Source organism: Amphiura filiformis, chromosome 2, assembly GCF_039555335.1.
Source record: "Amphiura filiformis chromosome 2, Afil_fr2py, whole genome shotgun sequence".
Taxonomy (NCBI): Eukaryota; Metazoa; Echinodermata; class Ophiuroidea; order Amphilepidida; family Amphiuridae; genus Amphiura; species Amphiura filiformis.
Genome location: NC_092629.1, coordinates 34,669,638 through 34,688,802, shown reverse-complemented (window position 1 = coordinate 34,688,802; position 19,165 = coordinate 34,669,638). Strand labels below are relative to the sequence as shown.

The following is a 19,165-nucleotide window of genomic DNA, read 5'->3' as shown; positions in this document are numbered from 1 at the left end:
TCAAACCCCAGACCCCCAGCGTGCCAACCACTCGATCAGCGACCCGTAGCCACAGGTGTTTCGCTGGCCCGGCCAACAAAAGAGTGCTTACAAATGACTTAAGGTGATTGCATCATCCACTCACCTAGGATACACACATGCACAGTGGCTTTGTGCTGTTGATATAAAATTGGATGGTTTGAACCCAATACACAAATTTATTGGTCGAGCTATGAGTTTTAAAATATTGGACGAGACAAAGTCAAGTCCAATATTTGTTAACTCATAGCGAGACCAATAAATTTTGTATTGGGTGAAAAAACATCCAATTTTATCATTATTATGTTTTCAGAATCTTTTCTTGGTCAAAAACATGACTTTTGGTCAAAAACATGACTTTTGGTAAAAAATGTGATTTTGGGTCAAAAATGTGATATTTGGTCAAAATGTGATTTTTGGTCAAAAATGTGATTCTGGTCAAAAATGAGCAAGTCAAAAATGAGTTTTGGTCAAAAATTGTTGAAAACAAAATTGTTGGGGAAAAATTGAGCCTATCCAACACAGTCCAAGTTTTGAGTCCAAGTGTTGATTATATTGGACTCTTCAACTCTGTACAAAGTATAGGAAGGAAGATTCTGAGAACATAATAATGGATTTTGTTGGATTATGGAAGGTTAGTGGACTTTCAAGAAAATGTATGTGGGGTAATTGCCAAACAATAATACTGCACTAAAAACTGTCAAAGTGTAAACTCAGTAAATAAGATTCATTATATCTAATCCAGAAAATGCACATACTTTGTGTACGTTTCTGCAAACACTGTTGCCTTTGTCAACACTTGATAATTAGTGATTACTTGTGTACATTTTGGCAAACTCTGTTGCCTTTTAAAGTGTTGACAAAGGCAACAGTGTTTGCTGATTCACCCATCATCAAGTGTTGACAAAGGCAACAGAGTTTGCTGCAACATACACAAGTAAGCATGGTAGGTGCTTTTTCTGGATCAAATACAAAGAACCTTGTTTACCTAGTTTACACCAATGATTGCGATAAATTAGGCCAAAAAAAATAATGGTTTGTCTCAAAGCTCACGAGTGGTTTGAAAACAAATGCGAAATGCGATTTTTTTTTTTTTTTTTTATTTTTTTTTTTTTCATGGTATTTGGAGAAAAATATCTGATTTTTGCCGAATTTTTCCGGAAAAACTAAAAAAAAAAAATTTTGAAATAAAAAAAATTCTGCATTTCTTTTTTTCCAAATCTCAAAAATTTACAAATGCGCGTGCGAGCTTTGAGAAAAACCTTTTTTTTTTTTGCCTTAGTTCAATCATGTAAAAGTGCAAGTTTTTATGCAATATTTTGCACTTTGCCAATTGTACACTGAGTCACTTGTCTTTAAATTCTCAATTCTAAAATTCCTTACATTGATCTGTACACACAGGGAATATATTTATGCGCTGTTATTTTCACGGTAATTGCTTGGAATGCAAAACCATCAAAATTAATGTAGCACAAAACTTTCCACTTTTACATTACTTTATTATTACTAATTCCTTACAAGCTGTATTTTAATTGGTCACTCAGATGAAATCACATAATTAACCTATCAGAAATGATGCAAGAAATAGTCACTTTTCACTAAGATATCTAAAAGCTCTATTTTGATTGGTTACTCAGATGATTACAACATGTAATTAACCAATAAGATTGACTGTAACAAAAGCAGTAGTGCCCATGGGGTTAATTACTTGACTAATAATTCCTTACCTTTGGTTTCTAAGAGCATTCTCATTGCAATCCCAGAGGTCAAAGGTGAAGCTATCATTAGTCACTCTTGCAGAATCCCTCATGATGTACTTGATAATCCTATCATTAACATCTTGTTGCGTAAATTTTCCCTGCACACGACGTCTCGTAGCTACATTTTCAAAATGACCAAATAACGGTTCCGCAACAACCGAGTATACCACACTATCTGCATTACATTCGTCGTCTGCTCGTAAGAAGGCGTCGCTAAGGGTGTAAGCGTAGCGGCCATTTTGAACTTCTAGTTTGTTTGGTATTACTTTAGCGACAAGCCGTGGTGGGGAATTATCGACCAATTCAATGTTTATAGCATACCTCAAAGGTTGATTGTACACCAAGTTATTGACGACATATCCGACATTAGTTCCATCAAAGACATTGAAATAGAATTCGTCTTGCGCTGCTTTCTCAATCATGTGCCTATACACAATATCACCATTATCGATATCCGCTTGAGTGAAAGTGTCCTCTATTGGTAGTCCACCCTTTAATAGTTGTCCATAGAGTGGTGGCTGAGTGATGACATACTCCACTCTTGTTGAAAATGTGTCTTGATCGACCGCTTCCAAATTGGTTGGCTTAATCACCTGGTAGCCATTTTGCGGAACATTTAACGCAACATTTGTTGTCAAAACTGGCAGCTGATCGTCTATCGGAATCACCACGACATGGAAAGTATCGTTTTTCACTTGTAATCCATTTGTTACGCTAAACGTGAACTGGTCGTTTTGTACCTGGTCTATTCGCAGATGGTTATAAACAATTTGCTGCCCCGTTAAATCAAGCTGTGTAAAAGCCGTAACTGGATATCCGATTTTGCCTATCCTTTCTACATGACCTTGAGCAGGGGGAGTAGTAACGGTAAATTGAATTTCAGCTAAATTGTTGCTATTATCATACGCCGATAGCTGCTCAATAGGAATTATCTTCCGTTCGCCTTCACGTAATTCCAATCCATAGTTGTTAATCCTCAACGGCTCTCTTCTCGTATTTTTTATCGTAATAAGAACGCTTTCTTTGCCCGTATTCCGTACGCCATCCGTTACATCAAACCTGAACCTATCTAACCCTTTGCTTCCGAGTTCCGATGTATGCAAATAACGGATAAGATTCATGTTCAGATCTTCTTGGGTAAAATTCCCGCCGTTGGATAAATCTTTCCATACGCCCTCTACATAGCGTTGCAATACACCTCGACGAGGGTACGATTTGATTACATAATACAGGTGCGTATCCGGAGTGTCTAGATCTGTGGACTGTAATATGACAGCGGACATGACGCGATAATCTTGCAAACTAACAGTAATTCCTGTGTTCTTAATGATCCGTGGTGCCATATCATCAACCGGAATGATTTCTATATCCAACGGTTTTCTCACCGTATGTTTACCGTCAGTGACCCGTATGCTAAATCGGTCGTGCGTCGTTTCCGATCCATCGTGTTCGTATGTAAACTTAAGCGTATTCTGAAGTTGATTCAAGTTGAAATCAAATATGGGCAGTCTTACATGCTCCGGAAGAGCACGATCCACCAACATTCCATGTTGCGGAGGGTCCACGATGGAAAACACAAGCATTTCCATAGGGACGTCAAAGTCGAATGCATCAATGTATTCGGTGGTGATTTTAAAGAAGGAATTCTCGAAAATAGTGAAATTCTGTATGGTTAGGACCGGGATTTCATCGTTTTGCGGGATGATGTTGATAATGAATGTAACATTGGCAGAGTAATGTTGTCCATCTGTCACATAGAGTATGAGGCTGTCAGACCTTGGTTCGAATCCCTCGTGAATAGACTGCACATAATTGATGTAACCTGTAATTTATTAAACAAACAAAAGAAACAAGTTCATCAGGTTTAAAGAGTAATTTAATAAATTGGTATTAATGTTGACAAAACCGGGTGGATTTTTATTGGCTACAAAATTTCGTTCACTTTCTTGGGAAAGTGGATAAGATTAGATGATCACATCAGTCATACCTCATAAAGTGAAGGATGAAATACTATACTATAGTGAGTAAAAATTCACTTGGATTTGTCATAAAAACACTAATTAGTTTAAAAGAAACTAGAATACGGTATTACATTAATTTGGGAGTTGTGAGGATGACCCCAAACCAAATAGAATTTTGAAGCCATCCCTTAACCATCTCTGTGGGGTGGTAGCTAGCAGAGTGTGAATGCTGGGTGGCAGTTTACAGAAACTTTATATTTTTAGCAAGATTTTACCACTACCAAACACTTTAAAATCCAGTCAAAATGTATTCTGTCGGCCGGCGTGATGTCACAGATTGGAATTCTGGCTCCTGATTGGCCAGATATGGCTGTTCCATGTTACTCCCTGGAGTGAAAAATTATCTTTGGAATGAATGACCAAGTCAACGAAATGTTTACAGCTAAATAACTTATTGTTTAGAATTGTTTCTCTGATATATTGTCAACAATATATAATGTGCTACGTACGTCATTATGTATTTGAAGAAATTTAACACTATCAAGTCCAAAACATTTTAAAATTGGAAAATTCAGGAACATTCCACAGACACCCCATGAAAAGTTTCACTGCAGTTATGGGGAGTCAGCATGTCAAATTCAACAACCCTGACTGACAGAGTACACATAATATGTTCTATGAGTTTGAGTGGTGGACTTCATCACCGAATTAACTTTTACTGGTGAGCTCCAGATTTGAGTGGTGAGCTCCAATGCCACTACTGTCCACCATAGCTACAGCTCTGGCACTTCTTCAATAAGGTATCTGTGCCAAGATGTAAATGTTCTCTATTTTTATCAAGGGGAATTAGAGGAAATCACTGTTTTCCCTAGATTTCCTGACTTTTCAAGAAGGTTCATCACAAACTTTCAAAATTTAACATTTTCCTACCAAGCTCTTTATATCAAAAACAATAACACACATCACTTACATTAGTTTACATGTACCTGGGGGAAGAGGGTACTGTAAAAGAGGAAATAAAAATATGGAAATTTCCATGTTGAATTTCAGATTTTTTCAACAAAAAAATTTTTTCCTGACCACCAAAAAATCTTACCATGCCATGCCATGTCATGCCATATGTGTTCAAAGGTGAAAAATGTTATTCACCCTTTGCACGGATCTGCATCTTGCTATCAAAACAAGGTTCTCCCTGCAAACGCATGCGCAAAACGTGCATCTTTATTTCTTTCTAGCAACGCGCCAGAAGACTTTTGCAAAGCTTACCCGGTAATAAAATCACATGTTTGACAGGCGTACGCACACACAACACGCACTTTGCGAGTACAACCTCATTTTGAGACGACAGCGCAAAGGGTCAATAGGTTTGCAAGCAATTTTTTTCCAAACCCTGGTTTAGGTATGATATTCTTCTAGACCCCTCCCATTTGCCCCCCCCCCCACCACCCCCACGCAATTCCACCATTGATCTTTAATGCCATATAATTACCATCACATAAATGTTCAAATATGAAGTATGTTATAGGTTTGTCAGCCTCTAGCCCTCCGCCCCTACCCACTCCCCTGGTGCCCACACTGATCTAGATACCATCTTCACAACCACATTCCTATTGCTGCCTCCCCTAGAGTTCTACTGCTGCCTAGCTATATCGGAATCACATGTACAGTACACACACTGGTACTGGAATGGTACTGCAATCTTAGGCCTCGTATCCATAGGTTGTTCCCTTGTGGCGTGTGCCCTTGTTCCTTGTTTACATTTTCCCATGTGACCTGCCACACAGACAACGAACCTTTGTTTTGCTTAGTGGCCGCTACGGTTCGTTGTCTGTGTGGCAGGTCACATGGGAAAAAGTAAACAAGGAACAAGGGCACACGCCACAAGGGAACAGCCTATGGATACGAGGCCTTAGAGTGCCTCTTCCATATGGCCCAGTTTAAACCTAACTGGGCCATATGGAAGAACAGGGGAATACTTAAATTTTCCCCTGAATATGGACCCAGTATAAAGAAGAAATAAACAAACAAACAAACAAAGTAGCCACAAAGTACCTGTGCAGCAGTGTACCTCTTGGTCCGCCAGCAATAGGAATCTGGTGGTGTACTTACCATCACGTAAATGTTCAAAGGTGAAGAATGTTATAGGTTTGCCAGCATTGCTTTTCTCAAAGCCTGGTTTAGGTAGGATATTCTCAACAAACCCCCATTCTGGCTGCTCCGTTATATAAAAGGTTAACTCGTCGAGAGCCGTGTCACGATCGACAGCACTGAGCACATCCAGCGTGAAAACTTCTTTACTGCCTTCGTTGACAAAATACGGATTACCGAACACGATCCGTGGTGCTTGGTTATCAATTGGGAGAATTGTAATTCGCAAATCGTGCACGGGTAGATTCTCCGCTGTCGGAATGCTCTTATCCGAAACGATGAACGTGATTTCATCGTAAACCGGTTCATCGCCTGTTTCTCCACTTGCGTGTCTATACTTGACAAATCCCTCTGTGATATCCATCTGTCTAAACCTGGTTGTCGTAACGCCGTTTTTAACCAGTATTCCTCGTTTTGGTGGTTTGACGACGATGAAATGCAGAAGCATGTCGTTCGTGTCGACATCTGTAGCCAGCAGAATATCGGGAGTTATGATAAGCTCTTCGCCTTCATGTATGGTTACCTGGGTAACGAGTCCTTTAACAAGCTGTGGGATTTGGTCGTTGATGGGCAGTATGGTAATGTGGATAGTTTGCGATGCTTGTTGAGCGCCATCAGATGCGATAATTTCAAACTGGTCAGTGGAGTCTTCCGACCCATAGTGAACATATCTATACAGGAATAAAAGATTAGAATTGAAATTATAATGTGCTGTGAACAAAAAGATGGTTATACTTTTACTCAATAAAGAATTTTAATGATTCTAATAGAGCTAGAAATGGGCTATTCCAGTTGAAATCAATACACCCCCTATGGAAGACATGACCTTAATCTCCCACACAGAGGGTATAGATTCAAATGCAGTCACTCATTCAGGTAACCCCATTTGAAAGTCACACCCCTGTGTGGAAGATTAAGGTCATGTCTTCCATAGGGGTAGACAAAAATGCATTTTTTTTTTCATTTTCAAAGAGAATTACACAAATAATTTCACTAACACGCATGACAGCTTTGAGACTCGGGTTTTAATTAACCCCATGAGAACTACCTGCCGATTGGCCAAAGAGAAGTTTTCATTATCAATTGGCTCAATCAGCAACATTGTTAGAATAATTTCACCACAAAAAAAAATTGGGGTGAATTATTTGCAAAGCTCCATTCTGATTGGTGATTAAAGTGAAGATATCATGTAATTGACCAATCAGAGGCAATGTTAGAAAGGCAGGTAGTGCTCAGGGGGTTAAGGCATGTCATAATGGTCCACATTATGTGACACAAAGATCATCTGTCAAAAAAGCTCATCTGTCAGGGCATAGTTCCTCAACCCCAATAGACTTCTACACTCATACAATGACCTTTTCATGTGTTGTGTACAGAACTCATCCTCCACAAGCCAAGGTCAACCTTTGAACTATGAATTGTTGTATGGAGGTTATTGAACTTTGCTTTTGGAGATGCAAGGAAAAATATGTGTGTCTTTGAACACATTCTTTAGGAGGGACTTTTCTCTGGTACTAAGGATCGCTAATCCGAAAGTAAGGTTTGCTAGTCCGAAAAATAAATGGGTCACCAGTCTGAAAATTAGGGTTAGGGGTGAGGTTAGGTTTAAAATGCTGGCCATTGTGATATTCAAGATTTTTAGGCCTTTGTGTACTCTTTAGTTGATTTTTTTTCATCAAATTTTGCCCGAAAGTTCCCTCTGAAAAAGTCTACTGTACTAAATGTATACCAATACCATATTCAATCTAATCACCGTCCCTGGTATTCATTACAATGAATTTGTCAATTTACAAACTTTAACATTAACATACAGTGTAGTCCTACCTGAACTCAAAATCAATCATCATCACGGTTTAGATGGTAAATATATTTAGAAATTTGATTAAATTCAGACATACAGGAGCATCCAAAGGATGCATTTAGACATTTGTCACTTTATAAAAAGTAGATGCGTTTATTAGGGGACAGGTGCTAGTTACTGTTGGAATTTCAATTGAATGAACACAGCTTTCAACAGCTGAACTCAATCCAACCGTGATCGTATATCGTGTATGTAGTTCAAACTACAACACAATTGCACTACCTTGGACACAATACTAACCAATCACAAGTGTGTTGGCATGGTTAGCTTCACCCTCCGTGTTACGCACGCACAGTCGCACACGCTGGCGTACATTGCGCAGTGTACGCAAAAAAATATCATGCTATGTCAGGCTGTGTTCATTCAATTTAAATTTCCACTGTAGATTGAATATGGTACTGGCCCTTACTTAATCATCCCATAAGCTGACAACTTAGTCACATGCATTGAATATCTTTCCACAAACAAATTCAAATAACTTTTTTTCTATTCATACCTGACTCTATTTGCCGTAATATCCTCCATTGTAAAAGTGCCTCCAATCGTCATGTTCTCGCCACCTACGACAATACGGCCCTTAGAGGGCTCCTTCCATAATGTAATCACAAGTTCTGCTGGTAGTGTGTCCATGTCAGTCACTGACAGCTTCGTGGGTGAAATCGTCACATCGCCACCTTCATTTACCGTCAAATCGTTAGTGTAAATAACAGGTGGTTTGTCATTAACAGGCGTTACTGTGATGTCAAAAACGTTGCCAACAACAACATTCCCAAATGGATCTGAGACTGAGTAAACAAACTGCACTTCTCTTGGGTTCGGGCCAATTTCTTTGAACGGCGGCATGTACGCTATCGTTCTCTGATTGATGTCACGTTGTTGAAACGATTGTAACGGTGACATAGTTTGGTCTTTCATCGGCATTATTACCCCAGCTGCGGAGTAAATCCTTCCTGCATCAGTGACACTCTGCGTTGCGATAAAATGAGGTGGTGTAGTTATAGTGTATTGAAGATCGTCGTCTGGTGATTCGGAGTCTGTGTACTGCAAATTTTCGCGTGTTATAAAAGCGATATCTGTTTCTGGGACTGTAATGGACAGTACGAGTCCAGAAACAGCTTTTGGAGGTATATCATTAACAGGATTTACTTTAATCATAACTGTCTGCGTAGGAGATATGTTAGGCGGCACATGGCTATCTAGCAACACTAAATCGAAGGAATCATCGAATATTTCTTGCCCCAAATGTTGATAATAAAGCAAGCCTCTGAATAAATCTCGTTGCGTAAATTCTGTAACTGGATAACCGTACGAATCTTCGGAAAATTTCTTTAAGATTTCTCCTGCTGCAGGAGGGCGTGTTATTCTATAAATGATATAGTCATCATTGGAGTCTTTGTCGGAGGCTAGCAACATAAAGCGAGTCACCTTTACGGCTTTTCCTTCATCAACTTCAATTTGGATATTTGTAATGAGTGACGGAGGATTATTATCGATTGGAAGAATGTTTATCGGCAGCGTTGTGCGAACTGTGTCGCGCCCGTCTGTTATTCTTAACTCCACACTATCTTTTTTTGTATCGCTGCCATCGTGATGATATACGACAACTCCGTCTTGAATGTCAAAGGGCGAAAACATAATCGCGGGTCTGTTGTTAACTAGCAAACGTCCGTGATGCAAACCACCGACTATTTTTAACCTAACCATGAATAAATTATCATTATCAACAACTGCTAAGTTTTTGTCTCTGATAGGTCTGGATTGGCCTTCCAGCAGTGTCAGCCCTGTGTTTGTGCTGACACGAGGGCCGTTCGTATTAGACGCCCTGACAGATATGAGAAGTCTGATTGGTTGGCTTACTTGGAAGTACGAATCTGCGATTTGAAAAACGACTTCGAAAACTCGTCTTTCCGGATCACTGGTGCTTGGCGGTTTGTATGCAATGTTTAAATTATTTAGGTCTTGTTGACTAAACGACTCTATATCCTTTGTATGATCGTCTAAGTGAACTATACTTCCTTCGCCAGGTCCGAGTGGTTGGCTTATAAAAAATACGAGCTGATCAGATGCCGTTTCACCATCACTCCCCGACATTATTTCCGGAGTAATCGTTGTCATGATAAACTGGTCCGCTTCCATGACGTAAGCACTTGAGAACGATGCAGTAGGGGGCTGGTTGGGGAATCCGGGGACGATTACAACAGGATGAAAATATCGCTCTTCAAACGGTTCATGATGAAGTGTCGGGTCGTCTACTTCAACTGTTAATACTATGAAATCTATATTTGGAGTCGGAGGTATTAGATGCTCATAGCGGATGTTCATAAAATGAAAGTCATCGCAGGTTTCATAGACTGCCCTCGCTTGTTGCGCATTTTCACCTTTGATAAGCTGTCCGTATCGAGGCCAACCGCTTAGGACGCTATTCATTCGTACACGACATGAAGCATTCTGCCACCGATCGAATATGAAATCAACGACTCTTACATCCAACGGATCGGATCTGCCGAAGAACTCGTCGACCTCCAGGGGCATCATGGGGGATATGGAACGATAGGGGTCAAGAGTCACATTGACAAAGATGAAGATAGTCTCCTTCACAGTTTCAGTTGCTGTAAATTTGTAGATTCTTGCCTTGACTATGTCAAAGTCTAACATGGGTGAACCTGTGTGAATGTACTGTACAGAGTTTGGGTAGTAGTGGCAGTCAAAAACCTGGAAGGAGAAAAAAAAATAACATAAAATTAATAATTTGGACCAAAATAATAGTAAAAGGCCACATAATTTTTTTAAATCACTTTTCTGTATTTTTGTGTGTATTTCAATGGGAGGTTCATTTAGTGATCTGCCCAAAAAGCATCTTTTGACTCTGTTCAGCAAATTAATATTTGATAAAGGTCAGAGTGTTTACTATAAGTAGAAATTTGGATCTCAAACAAACTCATCTGCAAGTTACACAGTTCTTTAATCCAATATTCTCAAAGAATGACATTTGAATGTCTTGAGTACAAAAACTCATACTCCACAACAAATTACATGTATGCTTATTGAAGAGCATATTGAACCTGTGCCACTGGATATGAGACTGTGGCTCCTACTGAATGGTTGTAATTCAATGGCACAATTCATTAACCCCAACGCCCAGGCCTATTTTGGCGAAGGAGGAAGGGAAGCATAATGAAAGACAAAGATAAAGATAATTTATCGCGTCTGACGTCATCTGTCAATCAAACTCGAGCACGGTTTGTTTACAAGTGTCATGATTTACTGAACGCGGATTTATAAGTCATTCACAATGTCATTTGATATTTTTGGAATGAAACATTTGCAAAACAATGAAGAAACAGCAGTTTTGACGAAGTTGAAGCCCCATTCAAATACATGTAGCTAATTTATATACTGTCAGTGTATAAATTAGATTCATGTAAAATATGCCTTATTTCATCTTAAATACACTGCTTTCGGCTGAATCACTAGCAGGCTATGTTAGTACATCTATGACAATGACATAGGTACCAAAATCTGAATTTTGATAATTTTTACGATCGTCCGGATAGGCAAATCACTGAATGGGCCTTTAAAGGTTATTCTATGATTACAGGACTATATCCTTCTAGATTGGCTTGTTTTTTTTTATAATACAGGTTGAATAAAATTATTATTATTAAAATAATTATGTCATTTTTGCCTTCTTGCACTTTTTTGACTCACCCTGTACATCCCATTTCCTGACCACCTCAGTAACAAATGAAAACAAAATAATTTTACAATCAGTTGTTATCACAAGTTCAAGTACATGGCAAAGCATAACAAAACTCTGTTGGGCTATTCCAGCTGAAATCTATACACCCTATGGAAGACATGGCCAATAATCTCCCACAGAGGGGTGTGAATTTGAGTCTGAACCTGACTGACTGCCTCAATTAGAAATCTACACATGGTAGACATGACCTTAATCTCCCACACAGGTAGTGTGAATTTTGAGTGTGAACCGGAACTGGGTGCCTCAATTAGAAATCTACACACGGGAGATTAGAGGCCTAATCAGAAATTTACATATTTGGAGAATCGTAAAATTCATCAAAATTCATTTTTTTGCACCTTGGTTAGTAGCATAGTGCTAATATAGCCAGCTAGTGGTCAAGCCTAAAGCCATGTTTTAAAGACAAAATTTGACATTTTACATGAAATTATAATATCTCTACTTTTTAGTATTGGTGGGGATTAGTGACACCATTTTCCGTTTTTGGGGAATTTTTGAAGTGTGTCAACACCTTCAAAGTTTCATTTAATATGGATTTACCAATTCTGAGTACAAAACTCTCTTTTTTTTTCAATAAACAAAAGGTTTCATTTGTTTGTCACCTAGGTTTCATTATCATTGACATATAGGACTTTTTATTTTTTTCTGAGAAGAGCAGGTATATACAGCAACTACCGTACTTGATTATATTTCTACATGGTCATACTATAGGGTCCACAACTTAAAAGTTCCCCCTAACTACTTTTTTAAATAAATCGAACAATATTTGACGAAATGACACATGTGGACCAAATTTCAGTGTCACACGTCATTGCGTTCAGTCACAATGGTTCATTATGTTAAAAAAAAGAGACTGTTTTAAACAGTGTTAAAAGTTGCATCTGAGTCCAGGACTCAATTCTCAAACAATACAGTAGGCCAGGAATATTCATGTGTTTGTAAAAGAAAACTTAATCTTTGGAATTCTTCTTCTTCTTTTTCAAAAGCAAAGCAGGTGTTTAATTCTTTTCTTTTTAATGATAAATGGCTGAGATGGAAGGGATATGTATTGTAGAATAGACCACATCACCAGTAGTTCATCACATTTTAATAATATTGTAACGCCCTCAACGGGCACTCTCCCCATAAAACTACATGTAATGACTAGTTACAGAAAAACGGCCCTCAAATAAATATGGCCGATTCATTCCCCCCTAAATTTGGCATACAACGTAGATTTTTTTTGTATTACATTCCAGATGTTAAAACATCTGGAATGTAATACAAGTGTTGCCATTGCTGCATTTTTAAAATGTCCCCTCCAGACCAAGGTGACCACGCTCTCTGTCATTGCTATGGGTAGGCAGAGGTAGATTAATAATAGAAATATTGCTTGATAAGATAAAGACACTATTGGAATTATTTAAATGTCATAACTTCAAGTTTACAAGCTAAACCAATGATGACATAAAAATTTAGTCAATCTTGGCTCCCCCCCCCCCCCACAAAATATTTTGTTCAGGAAATCCCAGATAATCCCAACATCAACCTGTTTGAGTTGGATAACCAAGGTTCAGAAAAGATATCTTACACTTCCCATAATGCATTTCTCCCATTTCAATTTTCTGAACTGATTTGTTATCTAATGTGCAACATGGGTCGATAGTAATGAAATGTACCTCTGACTATGAACAGAGCACATCTACAAGCAAGGAACTAAATAGTTGGCACACTCTGACAATATGTTGGAATTCTTCCTCGCCGCTTTGAGAGTTCAGTGAAATTAATAGGCCTATATCAATGCGGATGAAAAGTTCAAACCTTCCCCTTTCCGCTCCCTCCCCCATTCCCCCTCAACCAATGTTGGGGAGACTGGAGAGACTAATGGGAAAAGTGCTTTCATCAACATTAAACGAGAGAGCCCGGGGAGAGGGGTGGCAATTTTCATTTAGTATGTCAGAGTGTGCCAACATTAATTTCCTTAATTGTAGATCTTGCAAACCATGTTTATTTACAGTCTACTCTCAAAATGAAAACAAAGGGAATCTGACAAAGTAATGGGAGTCCGGGGGAGGGGGGAGCACTTAACACAAATGACCATATGGGTATGTTCCCCCGGAAAACCCCCTTTTTGGATTTCGCAGCTCCGAAAGACCCCAAAATTTGACCAAAATAGAGCTCTGAAAGATGTATGACTTTCAATTTCAGCTCTAAAATACCCCTAAATTGCTCATTCCTCACATTTCTGATCTTTCAGGCGATTTTCAATCAGAAAGCCAAAAAAGACCTCTTGAATTTGATTTTTCGCAGCTCCCACATAAATACGAGTGATATTTGAAGAAATGAGGTGATGTATCTAGTTGCAAAGGATTCTGGGAAGAGTAAGATGTCTTCTTTGGCTGAGTTTGGATTTAGAGAATAATGTTGAAGTTTCAAATATATATATATATAGGTGAGGTTTTAAAAGGAAGGTCTTCTAGTAGACAGGAAGGTGGTTATGGTATATTTAAATTATTGCCTATTACTGACTAGGCCTACATTTTGTATATGTCAAGGGTGGTAATTTCAGGGTCTATGTTTTAAATTGATTTATTTCCATGGTATCATGAATTTAAGGGTACATGCATTTCCCTGGTACACCAGGTACACATCATTTGTGTGTGGGAATAAACTCTGGCCATAGCATTATTAGCATTCAAAATCATGATGGGTTTTTTCTTCTTCAAATAACCCCTTTGTAAGCACTTAGTAAATTTACCCTCTTTTTAGGCAAAATCAAAGCCAGAATTATTTTGTTCAAAGACTGCAATTTGAAACAACCTTTTCAGTGTACTAAGTATCTTAATGCAGCAACCTAAAATGAATGCAAAAGATGGATCTTACGTGTCCTACAGTGGCATCGCCAGTGGGGGCCTGGGCCGATGCCCCCCCCCCCCCGAATCACGGACCTTAGGGAACATCACATGTCCCTGGTGAAAAAATTGGGGTCTACAATAACTTTGTGTACAGTCCAGGTGAAGAATCATACTATGTGTTACCATGGTTACCATAATCTGTAATGTACAGCTTCATTCTTTAGGGGCTGTGCAATAATTATGTATATCCCGGGATGGTCTGCCAAAATTGCTTGCCCCCCCTCCCTTGGCCGTGCCAAAAACCTTTGCCCCTGCCCCTTTTGATGTGCCAAAAAATCTTTGCCCCTAAGATTTTGGGGAACCCAAATTTAAAACCTTAAATTGTCTTATCATATAATGCGAGCAGGAAATTTTGCCTATTTGAACGTGTTCCTAATGTTTCCATTCACCTTTTTAGGGCATAATATAGAAACGGTGCCCAAAATATCTGTGCCAAAAATTGCTTCCCCCCCTTGACCTGCCAAAATATGCTTGCCCCCTTTTGGCCTGCCAAAAATCTTAGCCCCCCTATAATTCACCACCCCGGGGGTACACATAATTATTGCACCACCCCTTGACACCTTTTGACTTGTTTCTGTCAATATGATTCTATGCCATACAAACTTCAGAGATGCATGTGTTTGCCATTCTACATCTACATGTAGTGTCATGATAATAGCATTGACATTGAGAGTAGGAGGTTAATAAGCTTCCATATTAATGTGTGTTTTCTATTTGACAATGTCACAAGGTGAATGGTAACAAGTAAATAGCTCCCCTGTGTAAAGTCCGATTCAGACTCCACATCGCGTCATGCTGCGATGCCTTTTCATTCTTGCATTCTAAGGGAGCGATCGTTATTTATGGCAGGGGGGGAATGGGTAAATTTAGGGGGAACACGAAATTTTTTGTGGTCTTGAGGGGGGAACCTGAAATTTTAGTTGAACCAGGAGGGGGGATTGTTAAATTTTAAATGGAGAAAATTGGGAAAACAAGGGGAACGCGAAAATTTTGAGCGGACGCGAGGGGAACGCGAAATTTTTTGTCGATATTTTTGCCAAAACACCCATTCCCCCCCCTGCCGTAAATAACGATCGGTCCCTAAGTTCTAGCCACTCCCCCTTAAATTTCAATCCATTTGCTACCACTATACAGCATAACATAAATATTTACATATTAGAACAAGTTCTGAACTAGTACTGATCGATTTGTTTGACTCCAAAAAAGTGCCAATACGGCAGCTGTTATTTGCTAGCAGTCATTCAATCAATTTGTGGTGGGTTGTAATAGGATATTACTTGTCTATTCAAGTTGAATGCATTGTATTTAAATGTTCAATTCCTGTGACTTCTTTGTGACTCTTCTTGCTGTCTATGTAATAAGTCATTCTGTAATTCAATCATTCACATAACATTGACAATGATCTAGACCTTTAGTAAGGGTCTGTGCAATAATAATCTGCCCCCCCCCCAGGTCCCGGGTTTATAAAAAGAGGGGCCAAGCAATTTTTGGGAGGGCAAAAGTGGAAGGGCAAGCAATTTTTGGCAGTCATGAGGTGGTGGCAAAAGATTTTTGGCAAATCAAATGGGGGGCCAAGAATTATTGGCCCCCGAGGGCACGGTGGCTCAGTGGTTACGGCCTTGGACTCATAATCTGAGAGCTTGCTCGACGTGCGTGGGTTCGATTCCCCGTCCCACCACCGTGTTGCGCCCTTGGGCAAGGCGCTTTGCCTTGCTTGCCTCACCTCACCCAGGTGCAATGGGAAGCTGTTAGGGGTAGTCACAGTTGTTGTACTGATGGACCCTGCGCCACTTGTAGGCTGCGAACGTGGTTCCGACATATTCTAATGATGGTGGAATAAATGTAAAGCGCTTTGAGGCTGTACGGCATAAAGCGCTAAATAAATATCTACATTTATTTTTTTTTTATTTATTATTTTGGCACAAATTCCTTAATAAAATGCTCTAAAAAGGCTTAGAAAAAGAGTACAGACACATTTATACAAAATTTCCTGCATGCTATGCTCACATTATATATTTTGATATTGAAGGTTTGGAAATTATAGGATCCCAAAAAATATGTATATATATGTGCGAAGAGGAGGAGACAAGGATTTTTTAGCAGGTCGAGACGAGTGGGCAAGCAATTTTTGGCAAGCTGAGGGGGACAAGGTATTTGGTAGGCCATGAGGGGGGCAAGAATTATTTCGAGGCCATTTGAAATTTGCCCATGGGCTAGAGGGGGGGAAATAAATATTGTACAGCCCCTAAGGTAACATTAATGCACACAATGAGATCATATTATAGCAAGCATGTTCTCTGTGAAGGCATGTTATTAGCATTGTCATCATTTCATAAAGCTGTCAAATTTTAGAAGTGACTGCCTTTGACAGAATGACCTGCTTTACACTTTTTATGAACGATGAATATTTAGAGAAGTCAATTTACATTTGAGTTAGACAAAATCGGAACAACAATGTTTTTATTACAAGTATCTTTAAAAGGCATTCAAATTGTTCCGCTTTGAACAAAGTTTTGAACAAAGAATAGTTTGCCATATCTAAGGTGTTTTGTTACCTGGGTAAAATCACAAAATAGGTCAAAGTTAACATGGGCTTTGACTTTTTTGCAAAATGGTATGAACACATTATTTAGGTAGCTGACCGTAGCTCCATTTGAATTTTATACTATCTCTGAATCCGGAATCTTCCACGGATGAAGGGCAAGTTTTAAATAGAGTTGGTAATGTGCCGATTCCATTTGAAATTCATACTCCCCCTGTTGAAGACATTTCCAAAATCTTCCACAGAGGTAGTGTGGATTTTAAATGGAATAGCCCAACTGATACACCCGTCAACCTTTATAAGCCCTACATGTACGTCACTCCTTTTCAAAATTACTAAACCCAAACCGAATTCATGGAAGCATAGCCACACAAAGTGATTCATTTCCTTCTGAACACATTATCCCTATCACCTAAAATTAACTCATTTGCAATGGCAAGATTCATTCCTTCCAATCAACACTGATAGCTCCTATTATATGACATCACGTTGTGGGGGTATGAGTTTTTGTACCAAGCACATAAAGGTCATTCTATTGTACATACATATGTATTGGGGTTAACGAACTGTGCCCTTGTTAGATGAGCACGTTTGAGATCCTAGTGATGGTTAAGTACATGCTCACCTGTCAGTACAAAGTCCTTTAACCCCAATATGTTTGTGCATTCATACAATGACCTTTAAATTTATTGGGTAATAAAACTCACCTACCATAACTTGAGGTCAAAATTTAAGCTATGATTGTCAAATGGAGGCCAATGAACTGTGCTATTGGGAATGAGACTATCATGGTTCATAGTGAAGGACATCAAAACTACATTGTAGGGAAGATATGCTTTGAAATATCATGCTCTGCATGCTATTGCTAGCCATAGGCTTCAACATAAAAAAGTCATAATAGTTCTGAGATATTTTCTCAAAATATCCACTTCTATCTTAAGAACCACTGAACCAATAACTAGGATTGTTTGTACTCATGCAAATTTCATGCTGATTCCAAATATGAAAATTTAAAATTTCTGAAAATTTTAAAACAAAATTTGAAACTTGTCGTCCACATTTACGTGATCTGGAGTTCACTATGTCTGTACATAGGCCTACATTTATGAGGCATCATGAAGCCCAAGAACCATCAGAAGTCATAAACCCATTGGCTATAGTAGGCCTATGGCCAAGTTTCAGCATTTAATACCAGATAGCTGGTACAGAATTGGCTGGTATCTGAAACTTTTTATGTGATCTGAAGTGCATTCCACAAATTTATGAGGCATCATGATGAAGTCCAAGACCCATCATAAATCTCAACCCATTGGCTATTCAGCTTTACCAATAGTACAGACCAAGCCAGTTGCTATGTGATCTGAAGTTCAATCCATCCACCCCATAGGTATTGGAGGAATACCTAATCCACTAAACATTATTTTATGAGGCATCATGAAGCCCAATACTAGATCCATCAGAAGTCCCAAACTCATTGGCTAGCTAGTATAATTATGGCCAAGTTTCAGGAAGACCCTCTCTTTTGTAAATCAGTTCCCAAGAGCCTACTTTTCAACACCTGTACCTTTTTTGTGTGATAGGTCTTAAAGATGGGTATTTTTTCAGTTTTCCCAAATTTGTCTAGAATTATTACCCAATTTTGTGAATCTTATGCCAACATTTCCCCAAAACATACAAACATTTTGAGAAAGTGCCAAATTTGCATTAAATTTCGATAAAAAGAGGTCCCATTTTTGATGATTAGGCCTATAAATATGAATCCTACTTCCAGACATTGCACATGTACATGGAGGCACATCCCAACCGGGATCCCAACCCAAACCAAACTTGAGTACCCCCCAGAGGCATAGCCAGGGACCCCCCAAAAAAAAAAAATCAGGGATAATATGGGGATGACAAAGAATAAAGTATCCTTAAAATGACTAAAATTGGAACAAAAATTGACAAATGAGGATGAAAATTTGGTTTTGTCCCCTCACACTGATATCCTGGCTACACTACTGGTACCCCCCCCCCCCCATAAAAAAAATTATATCAAATAATAATTTACTGATTAACCATATTATGCAGGACTTATAATGAGAACATTCAGGTCTTTCCTTCCCATAGCATGTAAACATTTGAGTTGGATTTCCTGTATTTAAGCTTCCACTATTGTGTTTAGGAATTGGTTAATTTCTGGTACAGGCTAGTTCAAGTTCATTTGATGGCCAGATGGCCA

General features: G+C 38.9%; 1 protein-coding gene across 1 annotated transcript in view; it reads right to left on the bottom strand.

Annotated features, from left to right (window-relative positions):
- The window catches only part of LOC140146124 (FRAS1-related extracellular matrix protein 1-like), a 67,371-nt gene that overhangs the window by 22,511 nt on the left and 25,695 nt on the right, over positions 1-19,165 (bottom strand). Inside the window, exons 4-6 of the mRNA XM_072167880.1 lie at positions 8,245-10,460; positions 5,849-6,558; positions 1,746-3,600 (exon numbers count right to left, since the gene is read on the bottom strand). Of these exons, the coding sequence (XP_072023981.1) occupies positions 1,746-3,600; positions 5,849-6,558; positions 8,245-10,460 (4,781 nt within the window). The remainder of the gene's footprint in view (positions 1-1,745; positions 3,601-5,848; positions 6,559-8,244; positions 10,461-19,165) is intronic.